This window comes from Scylla paramamosain, chromosome 8 (genome assembly GCF_035594125.1).
Source record: "Scylla paramamosain isolate STU-SP2022 chromosome 8, ASM3559412v1, whole genome shotgun sequence".
Lineage (NCBI taxonomy): Eukaryota > Metazoa > Arthropoda > Malacostraca > Decapoda > Portunidae > Scylla > Scylla paramamosain.
The window spans coordinates 18,197,040-18,224,722 of record NC_087158.1 but is presented as its reverse complement, the minus strand read 5'-3'; the positions used below and the strand labels follow the sequence as shown (position 1 = coordinate 18,224,722).

The 27,683-nt window shown below is 36.9% G+C and overlaps 1 protein-coding gene and 2 long non-coding RNA genes across 11 annotated transcripts in view; 1 reads left to right on the top strand and 2 right to left on the bottom strand.

The window, feature by feature from the left end:
* Positions 1–26: 26 nt before the first annotated feature.
* LOC135102897 (uncharacterized) lies at positions 27–6,065 on the top strand. 3 transcript variants are annotated; one of them, XR_010269827.1, is made up of 6 exons: positions 27–110; positions 2,231–2,293; positions 3,824–3,993; positions 4,261–4,336; positions 5,277–5,432; positions 5,765–6,065. It is a non-coding gene; the product is annotated as an uncharacterized LOC135102897 (long non-coding RNA). The 3 variants fall into 3 exon arrangements; XR_010269826.1 differs by having other exon boundaries at positions 46–117; XR_010269825.1 differs by lacking the exons at positions 27–110; positions 2,231–2,293 and adding an exon at positions 2,358–3,093.
* LOC135102898 (uncharacterized) lies at positions 3,493–11,620 on the bottom strand. Of its 3 annotated transcripts, none has more exons than XR_010269829.1 (5): positions 11,417–11,620; positions 9,284–9,340; positions 7,955–8,062; positions 7,674–7,789; positions 3,493–6,833 (listed from the first exon to the last, which is right to left on the bottom strand). It is a non-coding gene; the product is annotated as an uncharacterized LOC135102898 (long non-coding RNA). The 3 variants fall into 3 exon arrangements; XR_010269828.1 differs by having other exon boundaries at positions 7,674–7,780; XR_010269830.1 differs by lacking the exon at positions 9,284–9,340 and having other exon boundaries at positions 7,674–7,780; positions 11,417–11,619.
* A 4,904-nt stretch (positions 11,621–16,524) lies between these two features.
* The window catches only part of LOC135102894 (uncharacterized), a 76,013-nt gene continuing 64,854 nt past the window's right edge, over positions 16,525–27,683 (bottom strand). For 4 of the 5 annotated variants that reach the window (XM_064008520.1, XM_064008517.1, XM_064008521.1 and 1 more), the window contains 13 exons: positions 27,195–27,337; positions 25,975–26,144; positions 25,195–25,300; positions 24,976–25,076; positions 24,427–24,588; positions 24,113–24,206; positions 22,910–23,077; positions 20,820–20,963; positions 19,968–20,101; positions 19,442–19,649; positions 18,533–18,747; positions 18,108–18,316; positions 16,525–17,693 (listed from right to left, as the gene is read on the bottom strand). In XM_064008520.1, coding sequence (XP_063864590.1) covers positions 17,486–17,693; positions 18,108–18,316; positions 18,533–18,747; positions 19,442–19,649; positions 19,968–20,101; positions 20,820–20,963; positions 22,910–23,077; positions 24,113–24,206; positions 24,427–24,588; positions 24,976–25,076; positions 25,195–25,300; positions 25,975–26,144; positions 27,195–27,216 — 1,941 coding nt within the window. In that variant the 5' untranslated portion in view covers positions 27,217–27,337 and the 3' untranslated portion in view covers positions 16,525–17,485. The remainder of the gene's footprint in view (positions 17,694–18,107; positions 18,317–18,532; positions 18,748–19,441; positions 19,650–19,967; positions 20,102–20,819; positions 20,964–22,909; positions 23,078–24,112; positions 24,207–24,426; positions 24,589–24,975; positions 25,077–25,194; positions 25,301–25,974; positions 26,145–27,194; positions 27,338–27,683) is intronic. The other variant, XM_064008519.1, reaches the window with a different exon arrangement.

Genomic DNA, 27,683 nt, shown 5'->3' with positions numbered 1-27,683 from the left:
CGGGTTCCGGGACGTGGAGGTTCCGGCCAAAGGTTCCGACCAGCTGAACCTCGCCCGCGCCCTCCTCCTCTGTCCCTCAGCTGCCGACGACGTATTCCAACCCCTGCCATGTATCGTGTGTGTGTGCTGGTAGTAGTGGTGGTGGTGGTGGTTAGTGGGGTTAAGTTAGTACAGCTGTTTGGTGATGGTTTTGCTGGTAAACTGAATGGAGTTTGGAATGGTTGGATTGTGTGGTATGGTAATGGTGGTGGTGGTAATTAATTTCAGGAAAAGTCTGCTGTGGTGGTACTGTGCATGGTGATATGCGGTACGTGTGATTAAAACAGAGAATTTGTTTGATGTAATGTGGTGGTGGTGGTGGTGATAATAGCAGTGGTGTAGTATAAATAATGGAAATAAAGGTATGACCAATTAAGATGGTGATTGCAGGGATAGTTATGTACTGTTGGTTGTGGTAAGAGTAAGTCTTGCAGTTACGGCGATAATAGTAGCAGAAATAATAACAGTAACAACAATACTAGAAACGGTGGTGGTAGTAGTAGTAGTAGTGTAGTATAAATAGTGGAAATAAAGGTATGACCAATTAAGATGGTGGTGATTGTAAGGGTAGTTATGTATTGGTGGTTCTGTTAAGAGCAAGTCTTGCAGTTAAGGCGATAATAGTAACAAAAATAATAATAGTAACTACTAGAAACGGTGGTGGTAGTAGTAGTAGTAGTAGTAGTAGTAGTAGTAATATTGCAGTTTGAACAGTAGTAGTAGTAGTAGTGGTGGTAGTAATAGAGTAGTAGGAATAGAATTGCAGTTTGAACAGTCGTAGTGGTACGTGGTAGTAGCAGTGGTAGTAGTAGAGTAGTAGGAATAGAATTGCTGTTTGAACAGTCGTAGTGGTGGTAGTAGTAGTAGTAGAATAGTAGGGATAGAATTGCAATTTGAACAGTAATAGTAGTAGTAATACTAGGGATAGAATTGCAGTTTGAAGTCGTAGTAGTAGCAGTAGTAGTAGGAATAAAATTGCAGTTTGAACAGTCGTAGTAATAGTAGCTATAATACTAGGGATAGAATTGCAGTTTGAACAGTCGTAGTAATAGTAGTAGTAGCTGTAGTAATAGAATTGCAGTTTGAACAGTCGCAGTAATAGTAGTAGTAGCTGTAGTAATAGAATTGCAGTTTGAACAGTCGCAGTAATAGTAGTAGTAGCTGTAGTAATAGAATTGCAGTTTGAACAGTCGCAGTAATAGTAGTAGTAGCTGTAGTAATAGAATTGCAGTTTGAACAGTCGTAGTAATAGTAGTAGTAGCTGTAGTAATAGAATTGCAGTTTGAACAGTCGTAGTAATAGTAGTAGTAGCTGTAGTAATAGAATTGGTTTCAATATAAGTAGTAGTAGTAGTAGTAGTAAAAGAATTGCAGTTTCAACAGTAGTAGTAGTAGGAATAGAATTGCAGATTGAACAGTCGTAGTAGTAGTAGTAGTAGTAGTAGTAGTAGGAATAAAATTGCAGATTGAACAATCGTAAATAGAATTGCAGTTTGAAAAGTCGTAGCAGCAGCAGTAGTAGTAGTAGTAGTAATAGAATTGCATTTTGAACAGTAGTATTAGACTACTACTAGTAGTAGTAATAAAATCGCAATTTGGACAGTAGTAGTAGTAGTAGTAATAGAATTGCGTTTGAACAGTAGTAATAGTAGTAATAGAATTGCGTTTGAATAGTAGTAATAGTAGTAATAGAATTGCGTTTGAATAGTAGTAATAGTAGTAATAGAATTGCGTTTGAATAGTAGTAATAGTAGTAATAGAATTGCGTTTGAATAGTAGTAGTAGTAGTAGAATTGCGTTTGAATAGTAGTAGTAGTAGTAGAATTGCGTTTGAATAGTAGTAGTAGTAGAATTGCGTTTGAATAGTAGCAGTAGTAGTAGTAGTAGAATTGCGTTTGAATAGTAGTAGTAGTAGAATTGCGTTTGAATAGTAGTAGTAGTAGTAGAATTGCGTTTGAGTAGTAGTAGTAGTAGTAGAATTGCGTTTGAATAGTAGTAGTAGTTGTTGTTGTAGTAGCAGTAGTAGTAGTAACTAAATTGCAGTTTGATCTGTCGTACTCGGTGGTAAGAGGTTAATATAAAGAGGGTGGTAGCAGTAGTAAGAATAATAGTAACAGCTAGTAGTAGTATAAGTAGCAGATACAGTAGTCATAATAACACCCACTCAACACATACCCCCTCCCCCGAACCAGGCGTTACAGGAAATGGTCAATGCATTTTGCTCTCAATTCAAGATCGTTTTCAATGCCACAGAGGTAAGTCAGGATCTAGTACACTTTTTTTTTTTTTTCGTTGAAGATCCAGAATGCTTGTTAAATTACACTAATTTTACAAACACGCTTGAAAACCCAGTTTACGTTGAAATATTAGTGTTTTTTTTTTCCATCGGTGATGCAGAACCTTCAATAACTAACACGAGAATAGTGAAAAATGCGCTTGAAAACCCAAATAATTTCCGAGTCTTGTAAAAGAAAAAAAAAAAAAAATTCAGAACCCTCGTTAAACAATAATCATTAAAATACCCTTGAAAACCATGATAACTTCCACTTAGGTCTTCAGTGTAATTTTCCAGCTTACTATGCAGAATTGTCAAACTATCACTACTATCGTGAAAATCTGCATAAAACTGCACTAAAAGATAACAAATAACATCTCCATCTTGTTCCGAAGCCTCGAGGCGCAGGAGTCAAGAAGTGGCGAAGTAAATCGTTTCACTCTTTTGTCATTACTTTGCATTTACTGGTGTGTGGAGGACGTGATATGTGCTAAAATATCTTGTGGCTTTCTAGGGGAGTAGATGGTGGGTAGATGGGTAAAGTAGTAAGTAGACAGGTGTGGAGTGGTTAGTAGATAGAAGGGTAGGTAAATGGAATTGTAAGATTGCTTGTAAATGGAGGGGTGGAATAGATGGGTAGAATGATAAGGAGCTGAGGGGATAGAGTACGTAGATAGGTATTAAGTACTGTAATAGATAGAGGAAGGTGTATCGATCAAGGCAAAGATGGACCGACCGTAACTGTGAGAAGTCTTCTCTCCTCAGTCCAGTTGTCTACAGGTAAGCAAGTTATGTTCTTGTATGTAATCATTCAGTGGCAAACCTGGAGATCAAATATTAACGTCTACATTTGTTTAAACAAGTTTTTTCTTGTATCATGTTGCTCAACTATATATATATATATATATATATATATATATATATATATATATATATATATATATATATATATATATATATATATATATATATATATATATTGTCCATTTTATTTCTCTTCTATTGATATTTACATTGTCCACACATATCTATAAGGAAGTAATATTTTCTTCCATGTTATCATTGAAATTTTAGCTTGATTACACAAGTCAAACATTTACATAATGTTTTTGCACTTTTCTTAGGTGACAAATTTTCAGTGAAGTTGTAGTTTCCTCCTTAGGTGAGAAAAATAACCAGTGAACACTAAATATATAGTTTATTATAAATTAGCATGGGTAAAAATACACCAATAGAACGATGGGTTCGTACATCAATTGTCAGAAGTGAACAGATGAGTGTTTTGAGTACAAGTGAGGAAAAGGTTCGAGCAAAGGCATCCTCATACCCCAACACACACCCATGTATTAGTAGTAGTGGTGGTGGGGGCGTACTGTATGTGAGGATTTCTGGCCTACTTCCCTTGTTTCCTTGATTCCTTTACATAGTACAAATGTAAAATTCAAAATGCTTATCTAATGAATTACTAGCGAGTGTCATGACTTTGCTATACTATAAACACTTCTTCCAGATTAAGTTGGCATGTGTAGCAGCATTTTGAACCTTGGCATCCCAGTGTGGAGAACATGTAATGTGTGGCTTGGGTACACACACCACAAGACTCTTGCCCCACCAAGGCTCTATAACTCTTCTAATGAAGAAAGGAAATGCATTGTATTTACACAAGCCTGAATATGTACAGTAAGTCTTGTTCTCCATTCTTCCTATTACTTCTGTTCCCCTTTCCATTCTTCTCTCATACTTACATTGTATTTCTATTCATTCTTATGGAAATCTGATAGTTTTGGAGCATTGCTATTCAGTTAAATTGCAATAAATAATACATATTTGCCATATAAGCACTCACGTACAAAAATTGGCAGGCATACAAAAATAATGTATAAAATTTGTAAAAAAAAAAACCGCCAATGAATGAAATGTCATTCTCGGGTTTTTATTTCCTTCTAGCTTCAGCACCATTCTTCTCTTGAGACCAGGGACTAGGATGGGGTGTGACAACTAGTGCTCAAGGAGAGCCGTGCAGGTAATGGTCATGGTAGGAATGAGAGCTGAGCCTGAGAATGTCACTATGCTGAGTGATCTACAATCCTAGGTCAGTGGTTCCCAAACTTTTTCTGGTCGTTACCCACTTTTCATACATGATCCTTGTCCATGCCCCCGCCCCAACCATAACCTGTGACTACCGTGACTGTCCTCAGTCCTACACTCATTAGGTCCATATAAAAACCACTCTAGCAAATCCTGTAATTTTATTGATTCCATTTTTTTCTTTTGTTAATTATTGATAAAGAAATTTGTATTTTGCCTTTGCTGAATCTCATATAATTATTGAAATGGTACTAAAGAAGTAATATAATGCACATTAAAAAATTCATACGTAGAGTAATTAAAAATTGCATTATTGTGAAAAGCTGTTTCAGCAAAAAAAAAAAAAAAAAAAAAAAAAAAAATTCCACTGGATTGAAAAAGTGTATTAATCCCATGCAATGTGATCTGATCTTTGATTATGGCCCCCTACATTCTGCTATATGGCCCCCAGTTTGGGAACCACTGCTCTAGGTCCTGAGGGAGAGGGGCAAGTAAGGGTCATATGATTCTGCACAATTAGGTTTTGAAATTGAAATAGATGATGCTTTTGGCCAGTCACCAAAACACATGAAAATGAGAAGTAAGAAACTTGTTCAATCTGCTGTATTAAAAAGTTGTAATTATAGTTAGCTAGACTTGTAGGAATGAGGAAAACCAAACAGATTTTAAGAGTATATCAGTGAGAAGGATGAAAGAACTGGTTAACTACTGTCACAAAGATAAGATTGATTGAAATAAAGATTTCTCAATTACCTCCCAATTTAATAGACAAACTATAATTACTGAAACATCTAATTTACTCAACTTGACTGAAATAAAGCACTCAAATATCTCCCCAAAACCAAGATTACTCAAATGTCTAATTTACTCAACAGAAGCATCAGAGGTATCTACTGCATGGGCCTTGCCTGAAGCTGTCTATTAAGCTCCATGGCCTGCTGCTCACACTAGTGATCATACATTGCTGGCTGCTCAACACTGCCAGCAGTGAGCAGTAGAACTGGCAGGCCTGTCATGCTGTGGATGGCAAGGTGGGTTAGTGAACTAATAAAGCTTTAAATTTTCCTCTCCTTGCTGGTACACTTCTTTGCTCTGGGATACAGTATATTGTCTACTATTGACTCTTAGAAACAGATATTGCGATAGATTTATAGCTGGACAACTGAATAAGAATAGGAATCCTTCTTTTGCTTAGTTTTGTCTCCTTGCTTCACTATTTTGCTTAGTGGTACAATTCTTGGTGTTCAAGTTTTTTAATTACCTATTCACACCACACACAAAAGCATGTACACGTTCTCTGACCATATCAATAGTTATCCAGGTTTTCACTATGAACTGACATATAAACACACTGTCCTTCCAGATCTGTGTGGCTGCTGGACTTAGAATTCAACTAGACCTCAACTTGCTACTACCACCACCTTTCTCCTAACTATGCTTCCTATGAATGCCCAGTGTGTCAGACTTTGTGGACTTGCAGTGTTGCGAATAACAAACTTCCCAATGTACTAATACAGAGTTCTAGGACTCCCCACCTCAGTGATATTATTGTATTTTTATTTTTTTATTTAATTAATTATTATTATTTTTTTTTTTGGTGGGGGGAGGGAGCATGAAAGATGTCCACCAGAGAGTCTTTGAGGTATAATAAAAAGGGGCAGAGATGTTTTCATTTTCTCATCCTTGAACCCTTTCCAGCTTCTTTTCTCACTGAAACTCAACAGACGGAAACTCAAATTAGACTGACTCAATACACTAAGGGAAATTGGACAGAGAAGTTTCCAATCTGGTACAGGAAACTAGTGAGTCTGAGGCAACTGGTCCAGCTGAGCCACCCAAAGTTTGCAAGCACATCACCTACCTCATGACGGGCATCTTTAGGTGTGGGATGTCAGTCGGTGTCAGACAGCTGAGGCTTAAGGAAATTAGAGGACATGCAGAGAGAGAGAGAGAGTGGCTGGGCCAGGCCAAATGAAACTAAATTATTCAGTCATGATTTCTACAAGTTTTGAAGATTTACAGTGTTGACGAGATGAGTGATAGCAACATACAGGTAAATTACCGATAAACATTAAACAATGATGGTATGGATGTAATCAAAGACAAATAAAACAATAGGTTGCATTGCCTGTCTGGGCATGGAGTGGGAAGGAGTGAGGCTAGCAGCAAATCAGCTAATTGGTAGTCAGTCATGCAGTTTCCTGCCCAGACAGTGACAATGATTACATTCAGATTGTATTGCATAACTTAATATGGAGTGTGTGGACATGGTGTTTCTCTGCCATGGTTACCCTGGCCTTTGTATCTGTTGCCCAACCACATGAGTTTCATACAATGGCTAAACAAAATTGAATATGTGCAAAGAACATTTTTGACGTAGTAGTAGTAGATTCTTGACCTGTACTTTCACCTCTGGTAATATCTGTAGAAACCTGTGAAGTTAAGGAGGATTTGATAAATTTGAAGAAAAAGAAAGAGAAGGAAGTTGAAGCAGTACAGAGGAGAGTTACAAAGCTGATGCCAACCTTAAACAACTTTCTATATGAAGAAAGACTGAGGAAGTTAGATTTACCAACATTAACGTAGCGAAGATCAAGAGGGGATATGGTGGAAACCCACAAGATAATGAATGGTGTGTATGATGACAATGTATGTAATGGATTATTTGTGAATCAAATTGGAGCAGTGACATGAGGACATAACAAGAAGATATACAAGCAATGGCCAAGGTTGGACATCAGGAAATACACATTTTGCAATACAGTAGCAAACAGTTGGAACAATGCAAGATCAGTGATGGATTTTGAAAGAAAATTAGATAGGGTGCAGAAGTGCCAAAGACAAAAATGGGAATAAACAGTAACAACTGAAAATACCTGCATTGACCACAATGACCACTTGACCATAAGACCTAGTTTTAGTGATCCAGGATCACAGGCCTAACTGGCCTCTTTCAGAAGTCTTCTGTGAGTTTTATAAGAAAATATGGGAAGCTGCAAGAAGCCTTCAGGCCTACATATGGCAGTCCCTGTAAGAAGCATACCACCTATTTCCACTTATCATTCCCATCCATAAATTTATCTAATCTTCTTTTAAAGCTCCCTAATGACTTGTCACTAACAACCTGATTACTGAGGCCATTCCATTCATCTACCACTATTTTAGAACCAATTCCTTCCTATCTCTTTCTTAAACAAAAATTTTTCAAGCTTGAACCTGTTATTTCTTGTTCTGGTGGTGGTTACTGATACCCAGCCCATTTTCTCTCTCACCTCATGGCTAATCTTATCCAATAAAGTCTTTAGGCTCTTCAGAAGCTGTTCATAATCATTCCTGTATTCTGAAGCTTGGCAAACTCATCCTCCACCTTCTCCAGCCTCTGAAACAACTGGGGTTAGGTTAGGTTATGCTATGTTTAGGATGTTTTGGGGGTTTGGGATTTTTTTTTCTCTTTATAAAGTTTATTATCATTATTATTCTTTGTTTTAGAAATCGTAATAATTGGAGCAGTAATAGTGGCAGTAGTAATACTCTCTCTCTCTCTCTCTCTCACCTTCAGGTGGTTTGCCAAATTCGCCATTGCCCTCCACCCAGCTTGTTTCCACCCCTTCTTCCATTGTGGTGGTGGTGGTCATGCTCCTGCTTTTCTATACATCTGTATCTGTAAAGGAAAGAATTGCATTAGTAAACTGATAATTTATCCATTTTTAGTTTCCTACCTAACTCAACATCTGCCACACCCAATTGGTCATCAAAACACACACACACACACACACACACACACAGAGAACCACTGACCCCACATACAGGTCCTCTTAGGAGTACTGGGAGCCAGGGAGTGTTGCTGCTGTCACTTACTAGTGAGTACCAAACTTTTGTTCTGGTACATTTTGGTCTGCTTTGTATTAATCTACTTGTTTTTATCAAAGATCATTAGTTTCTGAGAGGATAAAATCAAAACAGCCAAAAACTGCCAGAAAAAAAAATAGTTTTGTCCAGAATAGAGGAAGACTGGTGAAAGAGGGAACCTTAACACCTAACCAAACTAACCTAACCTAATGAAACAGTAAATTCATACTAGTGCACCTATCAAACATTTTCAGACAAAACTGCATTTTCTGGTAGATTTTGATGTACTCTGAAAATCTAGTAACATTTTCCGTTGTAAGTAAATTTTTCTTGTGCACCACTCCCACCTACACATACATAAACAAATAGAAACTCATCAAAAAACATTAGCTAAACCTAACCTACCTTAATAGAAAATTTGATAAAAATTAATATCTCAGGAACAAACAATTTGCAATGGTAAAGATACACGCCACTGTGTTATATGTAATTCGCTTTTTTTTTTTTTTTTTTGCTGCGAGACGGGTGCACTATTAAAATAATACCAATGAAACTATATATATATATATATATATATATATATATATATATATATATATATATATATATATATATATATATAAATATATATATATCCCATCAGTTATATCACCAGTACACACACTCACAAGTACTCAGGAGGCGTAGGACAACACACACAGGCCACAGGACATGCAAGGATGGACACTAAAAAATAAATAAATAAATAAAAATATAAATAAATAAAAAAAATAAAAAAATAAAACGAAAATAAAAAATCTCCGCCACACATCGAAACTTATTTTATTATTATTTCCAACTTTTCTTACATTTGGTGTTATGCAAATGTACAATAATACTTTAATTATTTACGTGTCCTCTCTTCGCCACCCAGTATCCTACGAAGCCCGTGTGTCCTAAAAATAATGATAAAAAATACGTAGTGGCTTTGGACCATCTCTTATATTACCCTTATTTCTTACTTATCTACAATCTTAAGGTTACATAATGATACCTTAGATATTTACGTGTCCTCTTCTCGCTGCCAAGCGTCCCAAGAAGCCTCAGTGTCCTAAGACGAGGGGTAAATATGAGAGAGATGTCTAGGGCTCCAGTTCAAAACTTTGTATTGGAAAATAAATAAATAAAAATTGTAAAATGTACATGAAAATTATTTATAATTGAGAAAAAAATGTACTACTCAGACAAAAGTGTCAAGCTTTTTATTTATCTATTATTTATTAGCTGCTGCGAATTATAACATAGTAGTAGTAGTAATAGTAATATAACTGCTGATGCTGCTGGTACTTTATACAATCTTATTTCCTCTATTTCCTTTCTCTTCTAGATATTCCTTCATTTCCCACCACCACTCCCCATCACGCAGAGGCCAGACAGTGAGGGAGGCTTGCCGTGTACTGAGTGACAAGAATTAACACCTATCTATTTATCTCTCATCCCCACCTCTACCACCACCAGTACTCCTACTGCTCATACCCCTACACCTCGTTATCTCCCTTCCAGACCCCGATACTTGCATCTAGTAGCTTTATATATCACAACGCGCGCTGTAACACCCTTGACAACGCTTTTAACATCACAGCCCCTCCCCATGATACCCCAGAATCTTTCATCATACCTCAAGTACCCCGCCTCTTCCCTGACACCCCCTAATAACTATCGCCAACATGCTTATAACATTCTCAAAGCAAAGCCAAAGCAAGTCTAATCACACCAAACATGTACAAACACATCCCAAAAGCACAATCAAAACATCTCATCACTTCAAAACACACACAAATATATCTAAAAGACTCCACAATATCGTTAATACCACCAAAACATCTCCGAACACACTTAAATATGACCAAAACACACTTAAAATATACCAAATACATAAAAAAGCACATAAAATATATTAAGACACACCTGAAACACCCCCAAACATACCTAAAACACCCCAACATACCCAAACGTACCTAAAACACATCCTAAACACACATAAAACATCCCTAAATAATGATAATGGTAAACAAAAATATGACACTCAGCTTAGGCAAATAATTACAAAGAAAGGCTGCCCTGCCTTTCTTTGTAATTATTTGCCTAAGCTGAGTGTCATATTTTAGGGCAGCAAGGGCAGGGCAGCTAAATATTGTCTTCTTTGCATTTTCCTGTTTTGCCTCCTCCTCCTCCATTTCTCTTTTCTTCCTCCTCCTCTGTTTCTTATTTATTTATTTTTTTTTGCTCCTTCTACTCCTATCTATATGCCGGAGTTTAGAAACAGCTGGAAACACTTGGAAAACACTAGAATTTACGTTAGATATTGACGGAGAGAGACTGGAGCAAAGCGAGTCAAGTGTCCCTGATGACATCGCAGCTCAAAACTGAGTTTTTAGAAACTATAAAAATTTACTTATAAGCCAAAACGTATGAGTTAGGAAAATATAAATAATATTGGAATCGGGCGAGACTATCAAACCATCATGGCGGTTAGAGGGACCTCAGCTGGAAACAAAGATGGCTGCAACTTCTCCTCACTTATTATATTTGGGGTTATTTTGGAGGTTATTTATCGATTTGTCGATTGAGTGTGTGTGTGTGTGTGTGTGTGTGTGTGTGTGTGTGTGTGTTCTGTGACTGCAATGTACTCGATTCCCGTTCACTGCGTCGCATAGCTTAACATAACTCCACTACATAACTTTGGACTATTGTTCCGTATGACTGTTGCATGTTAGAGCGCTGCTGTATGTGTCCCACGACTTCAAGATAGATAACCTTATCCACCTCTTATCCTACCCCCTCCTGCTCCTTCCTACCTTCTCCGTGTCCGTGTCACCCCACTCAGCTAGAGACGTGGCTAAATTTTGTGACATGGCTTACAGTAAGTGAGATGAAGCACATAATGTGAGAATAAGAATGACCTGCCTCTACTTCAACTGACAGGTTGTTTACATATTGACTACCCTTCAATATTTGGCTAAATTTCCAGCTGTTTCCACACTCAGAAGTGAGGAAAACCTAAAATAAATCAATAACCATAAAAAAAAAATACTCAAACAAGGAATAATAAAACTTAAATAGTACAGGAGTGTTATTGTGAAGGATGTAAGGCTGACTGAGGCAAGGCTGGCATCTCTGTACTCACCTAAAGTTGTCTGCCTCCCTGGTGTTGCTTGGGCTTGGTGGTGTTTGATGCAGGAAGAAGCTGCCGGAAACATGGAAACGCTGATTACTAGAGTGCGTATAGCAAGGCTGCCCAGTGCCGACCAAAACGCCCCAGCTACCTCCGTCCACCACCGCCACCTGCTGTCACTGTTCCTCACCCTGCCCCGCGCGCGCAGACATACACACACACACACACACACTCACACACACTGCCGGCAAAGTTGACATGTTATAAAAAATATGTCAAATAATACAAATATCCTACTAGTAGGTTCTTCACTCCCCTTTCCCCACCCCCTACATAATATACTACTACGCTTCCCCATCCCCTACGTGATATAACTCCTAGCTTTCCCGCTCCCAAACCCCAATCCCCTTATATAATCTCTGGCCTCCCCATCCACCTCCCTGCTAATGTCAATCCACTGGCACCACAACCCGATAACTAACTAACAGCCACTTTAGTCACTAATGACGCTCTAGTCTGGTCGTTACAACACACACACACACACACACACACACACACACACACACTCACACACACACCATAGCCAATATGTAACTTCTCATGAATATTCTCATAGTGTAAAGAAGTAGGAAGGAAAAGGAAGGGAGAGGAGGAGGAGGAGGTAGAGGAACAGAGAAGAGGGTGGAGGAGGCAGAGAGGAGAAGCAGAAAAATAAATAAACAAAAATCTCGAAATGTTTGTATATATATATATATATATATATATATATATATATATATATATATATATATATATATATATATATATATATATATATATATATATATATATATATATTATAAAATGAAATAAAAAACAAAGACAGAAAAGGAATAAAGAAAGGAAATAAAGCAAGCAAGAAGGCTGGGGGGCGCGCACCCCTCTCCATATTAAATACTGACCCTCCTACCGCTCTTTGGACAAAACTAAGTAGACTCTTATTAAAATACTGTTAGGAATGCATATAAGTAGTAGTCTTGTAGGTGAGCACTTGAGCATACTGTGTGTATGGAGTAGCGCTCATATGAGTACTGTGTGAGTGAGCCAGCTAGCGGCGTTCAGTTGCCCGTTATTTGGACGGAGAACTGATATAAGCCTATCGGGTCAAATAATATAAATATCCAAGTTTCTTCACTCCCCTTTCCCCACCCCATACGTAATATACTTCCTCGCCTCCCCACTCCCCAACCCCTACGTGATATTATAACTGGCACCATACTCCGATAACTAACCAACAGCTACTTTAGTCACTAACGACGGTCTAGTCTGGTCGTTACAGCACACACACACACACACACACACACACACACACACGTCATAGCCAGTATATAATTTTTCGTGAATATTCTCGTAATGTGAAGATGTAAGAAGGAAAACGAAGGGAAAGGAGGAGGAAGAGGAGGAGGAGGAGGAGGAAGAGGTAGAGGAAGAGAGAAGACGAAGGAGAATAAATAAATAAACAGAAAACTACTACTTTAGTCACTAACGACGGTCTAGTCTGGTCGTTACAGCACACGCACACACGCACACACACATGTCATAGCCAGCATATAATTTTTCGTGAATATTCTCGTAATGCGAAAATGTAGGAAGGAAAACAAAGGGAAAGGAGGAGGAGGAGGAGGAGGAAGAGGAGGAGGAGGAGGAGGAGGTAAAGGAAGAGAGAAGACGAAGGAGAATATATAAATAAACAGAAAACTCGACAAACATTTCTTCTTCTTTAAGAAAAAGACTAAAGAAAGGAAATAAAGCAGGCAAGAGGAGGGGAGAGCGCCCCCCTTCATATTAGATACTGATCCCCCAGCCACCCGTGTCCATACCCCTCTTCCTCCTCCTCCCCACCATACCTCCTCCTCTTCCTCCCCGGTATCTCTATTTACACAATGATCTCTCTCCTCCTCCTCTTTCTCCTCTAAGATTATCCCATGCTTCTCTTGTCTCTCTCTTTCGTTAGTCTTTATTCCCTCTTCCTCTGTTCACTCCTTCGTCCTCCAAGTTTCTTCTTATTCCCCTTTTATTTCCCTGTTTGGCATTCTTTCTTTCTTTATTCATTAATCTTTGTCGTTTACGTCTTCACTCCTTATCTTATCTCCCTCCTCCCAGTTCTTCTTCTTCTTCTTCTTCTTTCATACATTATTTTGTTCTTCTTGTCTTAATCTTTTTCTCCTCCTCCTCCTCCGTACATCAACACCTCCTCCTCCTATTCCTTCTCCTCCACCAACACCTCCTTTTCCTCTTTCTTCACCACCTCCTCCTCCTCATCCTACTCTGTACATCAACACCTCCACCACCTCCTCCTTCTCCTCCCCACCACACACACACACACACACACACACACGTTGCATTACTGGCATAACAAACAGTGAGCATCCTTGTATGAATTAAGCATCGATTTTGGCACAAAGCTACAGACGTCATCTTAACTAGCGTGTGTGTGTGTGTGTGTTGGTGGTTATGAGTGTGTGGCGGGGTAGAGAGAGAGAGAGAGAGAGAGAGAGAGAGAGAGAGAGAGAGAGAGAGAGAGAGGATGAAGATATGTAGGAGGAGGAGGAGGAGGAGGAAGAATTTAGTCTTTCTTAATTAATTACCATCTCCTCCTCCTACTACTGCTACTTCTACTACTGTCTTTCATGATTTCAGTGACAGTTTAACAGGCTGTAGAGAAAGTTGCTGGGGTCTTCATAATGACTTATAAACCTGGCTATGTTTCGGATAAGGAAAGTTAGAAAGCACGGTAATCTGATGGGTCGGAGCGAGGTAGGAAAATGCGGCGCGAGATGGGATGGGTCGGGGCGAAGCAGGAGGTGACGGGGCAAGATGGGAAGGGTTGGGGAGAGGTAGGAGGTGGCGGGACGACATGGGATGGATCGAGGATACAGACAACATATTGCTTTTTATCCATGGGGTTGGGGGGTATTGTAGAAGAGCAGTTAACATGCTGTTTACAAGTAAAACTATTTAATCACCTATATAACACAAATTATAACTCTAAATGCCCAATTAAATGTTCTAGTTATCCAGTGACACGAAAGTACACATAACCCCAAAATAAACAAGACAAAATAAAATAATTATATCAAGCAAAAGGAAAAAAAAAAAAAACATACTGTACATGCTTCTTCTTAAACTCCATGCTTTCCCCCAAACTCCATCCTCTCACTCCTATGAACAGGGGCAACCCACGTAGGCGCTCAGCGTGACAATAAATTCTGTAGCCACTTTTTGGGATCTTGGTCTTAACAAAGACAAGTGTGTTGTGCTAAGATTTCAACGAGGCTTAATATCTTGGTATCCTCATAAGATCCATTGTCAATAAGGCCTCAGGTTTTGTTGATGCGCCACTATACAGAGTTGTTGCGCCCCAGCTCGATGAATTTGTCTCTGTTATACCTTTCTTATGCTGGGAGATTCAACTGTTAGGGGAATGTCACCATGCTAGACAAGTACCACATAATCAGAAATCATAACATATTCGTAATCATGCAGGCATCACATGAACTGTGTGATTAACCCTAATTCATAGCAGGAAATATTTTTGATTAATTTAAATAATACAATGGTTTAATATAATTATATTATTATATTTTGTAATTTACATGGATATATAGTTAATTGCATCAACCAAAAATGGTCAGTTAAGTAAAACTTATGTTATTTTTCATAAATGGCTGGTTTTTGAGTAACGATGAGCTTGTTCGAAATCTATACAATATCTACATAATATAGTGAGCGACTTTAAGGAGACTCTTTTCCCTGTAACTTCACAAGACAAACAACACACACGGTCACCAACAAAAAGAATTCTCCTTAGACGCATTCAGTCATTTACAGGAACCAGAGCCTCCAAAATTATTAGATAGCATTGTATAAATAAAGGAATGGAGAATGTTGTCATTGAAGAGCATCATTATTTACAAAATAGCAGCTCATCTGCATGTTAGAGTTTCTACTACAACAGAATGATGTATGGGATTATCATCTCTTATATACAACAATAAAACACTGATATCAAATCACACTCACACACACACACACACACACACACACACACACACACACACACACACACACACACACACACACACACACACATTTTTATTACATTTGTGCATATGTGTTTCACAGCTTAGTTTTCAGCTTTTACTTACAATCATGTGACTAATAGGAAACAGTACATATTATCCATGATATAATGTGCTTAAAATGTATACGTATATATGCTTAAAAATTAATATTATTGAGAAATGGTAACATTGTTGTCTTTAGTGATTTTCATTGGTAAAATTCTGTTCATAACTCAGCAGTCCGTGTAGCACATGTTCTACTTTTCTTCCGTTACTAACTCTTGAAGAGAAAATCACAAAAGATTCAAGTTCACAGTAAAAAGTGAAATAAGGAAACAATGTTCAACATCAATCTGTGTTGATATTGTTATATCACATACATGAGCACTGATGCACTTGGCCTACGACCAGAATCCGTTCCAGTATCGCCGACGGAAGTGAAAAATGGTCGGATGACACGATTTTACTATCTAAAAACCATAATAATGATAATGATAATGATAATAATAATAATAATAATAATAATAATAATAATAATAATAACAATAATAATGATAATGATAATAATAAAATCGCCACTTAAAAATGCAGTAAAACTTGTATAAACAATGCCTTTAACACTGCAAGGCATATCAGTGTTTACCACTAGCAAATGTACCAGTAAACTCACAAGAAAAAAGCCATATATATATATATATATATATATATATATATATATATATATATATATATATATATATATATATATATATATATATATATATATATATATATATCGTACTCACCCAAGTGACGAATTGGTCATATGCGGAGAGAGAGAGAGAGAGAGAGAGAGAGAGAGAGAGAGAGAGAGAGAGAGAGAGAGAGAGAGAGAGAAAGTTAAATAGCACGTTGGTCGTAAGCCCACTGCGTCGCACGCCGTGTGCCCCACTGCACTGAAGGTTCCACAGTTTAAGGCTACATCATAGCGGCAAATTAAGACAAAATATCACAAACAGGGAAATAAGATGGCTTAAGTTTATTCTTGATACTTTTTATCAGAATAATGCGTAACTACGGACGATATAACATCCTGTATTAGTAGTTATATATTTTTAATTGGCACAACCATTTCTACCCTCTCCAACGTTACTGCATTGGGTAAAGATCTTTAATTTTCATTTCAGATATATTGTACAATACATACCATACATTTAATTTTCATGTTTTACACAATACCCTTTATGTAGTACATATTTTTTTCTAATAAAACATTTCCGATTATGTGATTAAGAATACCTGTATATTCCTGTTATATTGTCTAATGTAATCAATGCACTTATTTTAACAACAGTATTTCATGTTTGGGTTGCAGTAAATAAAATAACAGAAGGTGGACCACCATGTCTTCAGCTTCTCGCTGTGAAGAGTTTGAGATTGAAAGTTTCAGTTTGGAATGATTTTTCTAATAACTTCACATACACTGAAAAAAAAAAGCACGCAAATTTTGAAGTAAGAAGTACGCACTGTTACTCGTCTGTCAAGACCTGTCACAAATGCATTTGTCTCTTGGGTTCCTTTCAGTATTTTACAAATCTCAAGTATTTTATCTTTGACACCATAGCCTTTCTTGTGTGTATGTCATCATACATTTCATTATATATTTTACAAAGAAAATGTGAATAGTTTTATTTTTCTATCTGACTCACTTTCCCACTTTCTGGAAGCAGCCAAAATGATGTATCACAGCCAAGAACCATTGATAAATTCTTCTCCATACTTCCTAACACTAAAATTATAAGAAGTCTCTCTGCATTGTTCTACTCATATTTTCTATTTTCTTTTGGACGTTTCATGCTTTTTAATGCATTTCTTTCCCTTCTTGGTCCATGAAAAGTTATTTCATTATCTATCTTTTCCCATTTAAAATAATGATATATTTATATAATATATTTGTATAACTTGAAAAATGATGGTTATAATTTTCCGTAATTCTGTGCTATTTGGGCCGATGAAGGTATCGCAGCGTTACGTATGTCAACAGGCGCACTACGATCATGAAGCCAATGAGAAGTGTTGAGTTAGCCCACAGAGACAGAGGCTCTCCTCTTTCTTGAAGAATCTCATCGACAGGAATATAGTGTGTGCCTGAGTCAGACTGGGAATACTCAACGCAACTGTTGAAACGGGAGTTCATAGTTGAACATCTGTGGAAAGATTCACCTCATTACTAATAAATTTATAACCTATTGTTAATGAACACTGAATAGTGAAGAGACAAAAGAGTATTGTTAAAGTTATCACATGTATCGACATTAAAAGTTGTTGAATTAAACTGAAGCAAATAACGAATGTGAGGAACCAAGAGCGAGAGTTGTGCTTAAGTAAATGATTTATCAATTAATAGACGAAGTAAAGGTGACATCAAGTAATCCATGACGCAAAGGCTCCATCTTAAGAAAGTCTGGAAACGGTTAAAGAAAATGAAAATAAAACTTAAAAATAGAAAATTTAATGGATTACATAGTTTAGTAAGAGAGAGAGAGAGAGAGAGAGAGAGAGAGAGAGAGAGAGAGAGAGAGAGAGAGAGAGAGAGAGAGAGGAAACTCTTATCCACTTACCTTATTTCTAACCCATATGTAAACTGAATGATGTTCATATTTTGGTAAGCATAATGGACGATGGAGAGATATCTGGCCCACGACAACCAGGGCGGTATTCGAGTAGCCAGGTAGCCTCCAAAGAGCTGCGTAAACAGTGTGAATATGGCTGCAACGGTGATGCCAGTTTGCAGATCGTAACACACTGCTCCAATCAGCAGCCCTACGCTCTATAGAAATAAAGGTAATAATGAGCATTAAACTCTGTTCTAATAAGAACTTTGGATTCCTTGGTTAACAGGTTGTTCAATAATACTTTCATCAGTTTTGTTCTGTTAGCGCCATGATGATTGATTTTTAAAGAATATGGAACAACTGATGTAATTCCTTGATGACTGTTTATGTTCCATATTTATTGCAGTTACCACTTTTTTTTTTTTTTTTACCTGAGCAACTAAAGTACTGAGCAGAAGCATGAAGAGGAGCATCAGACCAGTAGCAGGATTGTCCCATCCCATCATGGTGTAAGAGATGATAAAGTACAATGTTGGCAAGATGAATGTCAAAGGAAGCTCCCCAACCATCTTAGCAAGATAGTAGGCACTCACTCGGTAAGATCCACTTGCTCGTTCCTTTGCTATTACTTCACGTTCTGCTGGAACTGTTAAAAAAATATTTTCATAGGATCGATTATGATAGTCTTGTCACTCTGCTTCATGCACATGAATAAATTAATATATTGTACATTTTAGTGTCAGTGTTAATTTTTGATCACATTCTTTAAATTTCTAAGGGAGCGTTTGATTTTGGAAAAAGCTACATGTTGGGCTGTTTCCTTTCCTCTATAGCAGTGTTTCTTAACAATCTGCGTTAGCAGGCCCCAGCGAGTGCTGGAAAAAAACTACATATATTGCCGTACACCGTCAATGTTCCTCGCCTGGGATTGAAAAGTACTGAAGGGATGGTTTTTGACAAGCTTGTGTTTTTCTTTATTTGATGAATTTTAACCTCATTTTCAACTGTTAATGCAAATGTAATCAACGTAACCAGATGTTAGCCAGAGTTAAGGGGTACTGGACTGCATAAACTTGACTATAGGAGATGCTGAGATCCAAAAAAGGTAGAAAAAAAAAAAACCGCTGCTTTATAGGCACGATCCCGACTGCTGTACATGTACTAAAATTATTATAAATATATATATATATATATATTTTTTTTTATCATAGAAATTGCTACATGCTGATAACTTGGCTTTGACTGCCAATAACATTATACTTATTTATACAAGTTGTGCACAAGCTCAGTAGTTAAGCAGCATCAGCCATAACATTTTACTTCTTGTAAATAGTACATACATGACTGAAGTGCAGCAAACAAAATGAACAGCATCCAGTAATTGGCGGAGAAAAACATCCATCCTTGAAGATCTTGAAGACTTTCTTCTGTCCGTGGTGCCTGATACCACAGCAAGCCAGCAATCAGAGCCAGGATCAAGGTTTGCGTGCCATTGAGCCATGATAGTATAATGGGACGCGCAACACAGAAGTTTCGTCGAGTGAGTATCTGAAAGAATTTGGCAGTTCATGATCAGCCTTACAGGAAAGATTAGTTGCAACGCTTAGAAAAGATAGGTAAGATAATACTCTCATTTTTTAAATAATTTTACGCAACAAACACTTATATTGAAAAACAAAGATATGAGAAAGCTTCACGCATGAGATGATAGAAGAAGAAGAGATTACTAAACAAAACTAACTGGTTTGACTTTATCTGGAGCTGCAAGTGAGTCTAAGAAGTCTGATTTAAATAGGATTAGGAGGAGGCTAACAAGATAACTTCGTTTTGTTTACACAAGAAACAAAATGTGACAACTTATTTTACCTTAAACTGTGTAAAGAATGAGGTAGGCCACTGCATGTTAGGATAATCTTCACACATTGAGCTGCATCCAGAGGCTTCACTCACAGTTTCTTCTGACCATGATGAACGACCGCTGTCTTCTTCCGCTCCATCAACTAGGAATGGAATTCACAATGCAAAGTTGATGCGAGTGTTACAGTTTACCATGTTTCTATTCTTTGAAATATGTGAAAACTTTAAAGCAGTACTATAATCAGTATATGGTTAATTTTATATACAAAATTAATTTTATTTAATATCTAACGTTTGCAACAAAGTGCATAGTTATAAACACACACCACAGAATAAGGCTATTAGCACAGCTCACAGCCCCTTTCTATTTATTTATTTGTTTATTTTTTAGATAAGTGTTCTCTGAGGCTCCCTCTAACACTGTCTTTGTCTCATACTAATATCAGCTATTCTAATACATTCATACATTCTGTGCTATCTCATTTTCTCTCGTTCTCTTCAGGTAGCCAAACCAGGTTGTTATTGCAATTTATACAGCTTTTAATTGCATAATCCTTTCTCCGTCCTTACAAAAGGTGCCAAGCCTTGCATTTCTCTCTCTCTCTCTCTCTCTCTCTCTCTCTCTCTCTCTCTCTCTCTCTCTCTCTCTCTTCAATACCACATATCCTGTCGCGGGTGGAGAGGGACATGGTCCCTAAAGGAGTAGCAAAAAAGGCGGTGATCAAATCTTAACAGCCGGTTGTCTTATCACTTGACTTGGATGGAGTGACTGGTTTCTTTCACTCAGCATAATATAATTGAATATGGATATATTTTCTTTATTGGAAATAATAATAAACAACTAACTGATTGTATTCTTACCCATTTCACTGTAAATTTCAGATGTCTTTTTATTAACATCTGTGGGGACAGATGCATCAGTTGGGCATCTCTTACTATACTCTTGGCATCGATTGAGGCATGAAGTACAATTAGAATCCCGAGGATATGGATTGGTTGATCTATCTGCAACAATAATACAAATGTTTCAGCAAATATTACCTTAGAAGATATTTGTTCTATACGAGTATATTATTACTCTAGCAGTTGTTTGTACATTGTACTGAGAGTCTATACGGGATCTTAAATCTTGAAAAAAATATTTGATGTAACTGCAGATGTATTCCTTATCATAATGTGATTTTTCATACGTAATCTTATGAAATAAGATTATTTCTTGATCTGTCTGTTCTTTATAGAACGCATGGTTGATGTCCATATGTTTTTCGAGGAAATCGCATGATTATGGTCTGCATTTAGGCAACTAGCGCAAGTGACTAACAGAAAAATAAATAAATAAAGGTATATTATTTCAGTATGTACAAAGTATCATAATAATGGAATATGTATAAGTATTAGTGTATCAATTACGCTATAAGTTATAAGTAACTTAGAAAGGAAATATATCCGTTTGAGTTTTACAGTTATAATGTCAATGAAATTTATTGCTCAATTTGGACATCTAGCTAGATATTTCACCCCATTGAGAGAGGACGTGGCCAGTACAGCAGTTCCAGCTTAATAAATTCCTTGCTCTGGATTTACAAAGCTTGGATTGCGTAATAAATGCCAAAGTTAGATGAAATGATGTGCCCTACCCAGACAACGGCGAGCAAAGTTACAATTAGTAGTTTCTTTCCATAGACAATGAAAACAGCCTTACAAAAAAGGATGTTTCTTTCCTACTTCTACATAGAAATCCAGAGACGTGAATTTATTGCCATACACAACTGTTTTTACCTTGAAACACTCCTACTGGTTGAAAAGCAACAACACATTAACAACGTATGTTCACTACCAGAACTTAAGTATAAGAATTCACATACGAATGTAACCCTACCTGGACTAAAAACAAATAAATTAATAAAGAAACTTCCCAAATTATTCCATAATATTAAATTTTATAACAGTGTCATTTGAATTGCTGAATCTGTTAATTCATCAATATGCATTGATATGCATCATTGCATCAATATGTAATGTTAATTTTTGAACTAAATAACTTCAGGTAGTAAGCATACGTAGTTTCTGTATTGTTCTTTTTCAACTAATAAGTCATCTACAACAAAAATAATTGTGTTCGTTTGTTTGTGTCCCAAGTCAATCCCTGGCCACAGCCTTTCATGATTAAAAGGCTAACATAAAACAATGTATATAATATCAGTAGTAATGTGTTGCCAATGTATTGTAGATCAAAATTAATGAAGTTGTAAATTACATAGGATAAGTAGATCCAGCCAGGTTCGGCTTCAATAACAGTTTTCTGAAATACTTTGTTTTCTTAGGAAACAAAACACGTGGTTAACTATTCAGAGTTTGATAGTTTAGTCATTGTTCTCATATATCTTTTTCCTTTTATTTCTTCCCTCCTCTCTTTCTCTCTTTCTTTTCATCATCATTATTATCATCATGTCCTCGCCATCTTCTTCGCCAAACGTCTTCATTTCTTTCGTATTCTTATCTTTTCTCTCATCATCATTCTCATGTTTTTATTGTTGTTGTTTAATCTTTTTGTTATCAATATTGTCTTTATACTCTTCTTTTCGCGTTTATGGGTTGGCGACATACATGAAAAGTCTTTATTTTTGGACTGCGGTGGTTTACAAGATTTCTTCAATTTCCGCATGACATCGAGACGAAGTGAACAACATCGGCCAAGCTGCGAATTCTAAGATGTCTCATTTAGATGAGAATGTCTGAATATTTTTTGCTAAAAAAAAAAAAAAAAAACCTGTCAATTTAAATACATTTAAGTCTAACCTCATTTAAAAAAATAAGAAAATACTTTCGGCATTTAGACTGATTATGCATTTTCTACATTTGTATTTATAACATTAATAAAAAAGATCACACTGTGTTAAAACAGTGTTTTCAAAATTATTATTATTTGTTATTCTTTTTATGTATCTCACCTGAAGTATGGACAGTTGGTAAGCCGAGATATTTTGAGTAGAGGGAATTCATTGAGGGGGACGTCTGCAGCTTGACACTGTCCTGCATGTTGAAGTTCAATCCCAGTCCCTCTCTAGCACCAAGAATAAGTCTTTCTTGCACTTCTGGCGATCCCTTGGCTTGTTCCACTGTTATAAAGAAGAAAATTGGTGCATTGAGGGAAGATACATTATGGTTTTCATTACTGTAACTGCAATTAACACTGATGCCAACGATAACACAATTTAAATGTTCCAAGAAATATATGAAAGAAAATGTGAACATGCACTGAACAGTCTCACATACAGATTTTATCCTTTTGTCCTTCTTGACGTTAAATATACTGTTAAAACATATTGAATGAAACCTCAATTGCTGCAAAGCTGGATATTGTCATAGTGGATGCTATCATCAGCTTACTTGCATATGATTTTCGGTTTTCAATATTTTCAGCCATTTACTGAGACTTTTACCACTATTCTCCATCTTGACTCCTCCCGAAGTAGTCGGAGCTCCATCAACTTACTTCATCTTTCGTCTTCTTCATAAAACGTTTTGGCTTCTCCTTATATTTTTTTCTTTACAGATGTCTTCTGTGTTATATTCTAGACTATCCTTGTCATGATTCTTGCATTTCTTCCCTTCCAGCTGTCCATGTGTGTAAACAATTCCTTCAGCTCTTCTGCTTCTATCCCTTTTATCCCATAGCATCCCATTCTGGTAGCTGTAACACCCTATTTTCTGTGTACACAGAAACACACTCTGCCATCTCTCTGTGAGCGTTGCCAAACGGCATACTACTTTCAAGAATGCGCACTTCACAATACCTTTCCGTATCAGGGTCAGCTTCGCGCAGTTCACGTCTGATCTGAGCTACCCAGCGATCCTCTGTACAACTACAAGAATACACGAGGAAATGGGTGCAGCCCCGCGGCGTAAAACTGCTATCCCATTCATGTGAAATATTTTAAGTTCATCTAGATTTAAGTGAAACAAAGTCGTGTTCTTAAGAAAGTTAATGATTTAAACTTTACCAACAGTCAGCTTCATAATACTAGCCATTCACAAATAACAGATCGTAATGAATTAGTCACGGACAAAGGTGCTAGACATTTGTTAACTTCTACGACAACTTTGTATAAAGTAATACTACTCAATATATAAGATACAAGATTAACACTTACAGATGAAGTCAGCAGGGTTGTAATGAGGAGCAATTGGAAGACCAAGATTTGAGAAGTGTTCAATCACTTTCTTTGTTTCTCCAAAGTAAGCATTCTGAAAAGAGAAACGCTCATAAGAGTAATTGAATAACATTACTTTATTGAAGTGGCAGTGGAAAAGGTAAATTTTATGAGTTTTTATGCATAACAAAATTTAGGTATAAAAATTCAAGTTGGAAACTGTTTCCAAAATCGTCATTACTTGCTGATAAAACATTTATGATTTCTGAAGAACAGGTTAGATAATAAAGACTGAAAACGAAGGAATGTCTCACTTGACCATTACAGAGAAGAAGTAACCGATCAAGCATATAAAAGATTTGTGAGGATGGCTGATGCAGTGTTACTATGACTGTCTTGTGTTCTTTTTCAGCAAACTGCTTCAAGGTTAATATCAGGCTGTGTGCTGTGCTGGAGTCTAAGCCAGATGTGGGTTCCTGAAAGTAACAAATATAGATTTATTTATTTATTTTCCTGAAACTTTAGATTTGAAAAGTGACTGGTGCTTTTTCTTGATGTTAATACACAAGTTATAATTTAATATATCTTGCACTATATATCCTACACCATGTCACTATCATTCAGTTTCCTCAGTGTATGTGATCAAATTCTTCTGGGTAATAGTGTTATATTCTCTCATTACGCTCAAAAGTTACATTCTCTTGTCAATATGTATGGAATTGATTCTTCAAGATGAAATGTTAATAAAGTATAAAATTTGGCTTCATTTAACAAAACTGTTCATATTATATATTTCATTATATATGAAGGTAACTGCCTGCTCCAATACAAGGTTGTCGTGATAATACGAGACTCTGACTCACATCAAGCAGCATAATGGAAGGGTTGGTCAGTAGTTCGCATGCAATGTTGGCCCTTTTCTTTTCTCCTCCAGAGAGTCCCCGGTGCATCACCTCACCAATGTCTGCAATTCATATTTCAGAGCACAATGTTTGTATTTTTAAGATAAATTGTTCTACAGATATATGGCAGATAATGCAATAGTATATTGCATGACATAAATGAACAGATTTGGCACTTACTTGTGTACTGACAGCGTTGGAGGTCAAGCAGATGTATGATGTGATCCACAAGGCTCATTTTGTCCTGATGAGACATACTGTCTGGCAGTCTTAGGAGTGCTGTGTACTGTACCGTTCAGGTAAGAAAAGAGATCTATGCTTAATTTCACATCAGACAATTACCTTTTACTGAAGATGCTATCCTATGATGATAAATGACAAGAATAGGAACATTATCATAATATTACATCTTTTGACAGTGGCAAACAGATCTGCAAACAAAATTTCACTTCTGCATTAACGGTTTACAAATTGACTACAAAAGTAGCCAGCTCTGACTTTATTTTATTTTATTTTATTTATTTTTAATCTCATATCATACAGACTTTATGAATATTGGTTCCTCTGTACATGATTCTTATTTCTTATTTTCATTCCAAGTCGATCAAGGATATCTTAGTTTTCTTATTAGAATTCTGAGGCGATGACGCATCTCATGTTATTTAACTTCATCTGACTGTTATCCAAGGTATGAGAGAATGGTCAGTCTTTCCATATCATAAAGCGTCTTACTCAAAAAAGACAATACCATGCATCTTTCTTTAATTAAATAACCAGGTGTTTTACCTCGTTGGCGAATTCTGAATTCGCCAACTCGCTGTAGATAAGCGGAACGCTTGAAAGTACAATAAAATCAGCACTGAATGAAGCAGCCCTTAGGGACAAAGGGCATTACTACACAAATAAATAAATAGATAAATAAGAATAGATAAATAAATACAAGAAGAAAAATCGACTTACCATTAGCGTTTGTCTTAGGGTAAGGTTGGCATAAAATATATCATCTTGCAGGACGTAACATATTTGCCGTTTGTGACGCTTGTTGAGAGGCTCGCCGGCAATAGTGATGGTGCCGCTGGTGGGCCGCAACCGACCACTGATAGTGTTTAGCAGAGTAGTCTTGCCAGAACCTGAAACAAGTTTTTTTGGGGGAAATAAATTTCGGTGCTAATATTTTTGCACTATATAATTTAATATATTCTTATACATTATCAATGCAATACAGTGGTGAAGACTGCAGCACTATTTAAAGACAGTTCTCTTCCTTCATACAACTCTACATGCACCTACATAACCATACCTTCCACTCAAAATTCAAAATTTAGTATGGCGCCTCCTACACCAGCTTCGGAGTTTCGACCACAAATGTCCCGAGGTAGGACTGCTCTTTTGGTATCGACCCTAAGTATCTTGACACCCCACCTTTTTCTTCATTAACTTCTGCAACATTCGCGGCCTTAGGTATAATTTTCAGTCTATGGAACATAATCTTTCCTCCACTAAATCACATCTTTTCCTCACCGAAACGCAGATGTCTGAGGCAACTGACAGTAACCCCTTCTCTGTTCCCTCCTATTTTATCCTGATTTTCAATCCAAAGCTGAGTGTTACATCTATGTGCGCAACGACCTAACTTCCTGTGCCCACGCTTCTGAATTTTCCACTCTATGGCTTCGACTTTAGAGTCATATCTCATATCGTGTATGCTTTATGAATATAGATGGATTTTGTATTTAAGAAATATATTTTGGAACTTTTCTACTCATTTTATGGCAATAATACAGGATGTAGTATTCCTTTAATGCAAGAAATAAGAGACCCGTCTTGGTACTGTATACAAACTACGAATGTGTGCAACAGGAGAGACTAATTGATGAAAACGTCGCCTGCAGTAATGCTGTGGAATGTAAAGATTAAATACGATTTATAAGTGGTCATTAGGATGATTTATTTAAAGGAGATAATAAGAGAACTCATCAGAAGATAAAATATAACAAATTTGATTTAATAGTGATAACATAATTGACCCAATAGAAGTTCCGAATTATCCGTATTTTTTTTTTGTATTTTTCTTTCCCTACAAACAATATGCAAATCACATTTACGAACGAAGTAATAAGGTTGACAAAGGATGGCTCTTAGCATCACTTCCACTAGCAAACAAATACTTTGAGACTTACTTGACGGTCCCATAATAGCCATCAGCTCCCCCGGTCGGCATGACCCACACACCCGTTGCAGGATGGGTTTCTTACCGATGCAAAGGGTCACATCATTGAACTGTACGCTCAGAGGCCGACGTCGGGGCCATCCTGAGGTTATTCTGAAAAAAAAAAGTTGTATAATAAAGAATACCTGAATCACTGACGCTTCAGTGTAATAACTCGTATATGAACCTGCTGCCATCGCCATTGTCCTGAATACTCCCTGTTGGTCTATCGTACAGCTAAAAATACCAAATGTGCACATTCATTATAGCATGTTATTGCCTGTGCATTATACACACAGAAAGGCAACTGTTGCCTTGTAGACCTGCATCTTCACTAAAGACGACGGTAGCCGCTTCAAGCATCATTGTTTTCTTTCCTTCGACTCCAAAGACAGCTGGCACCGGACACTTGCACATGCCTTATATTTTGGCCTTTTGGTATAAAATAGTTTCATATTTA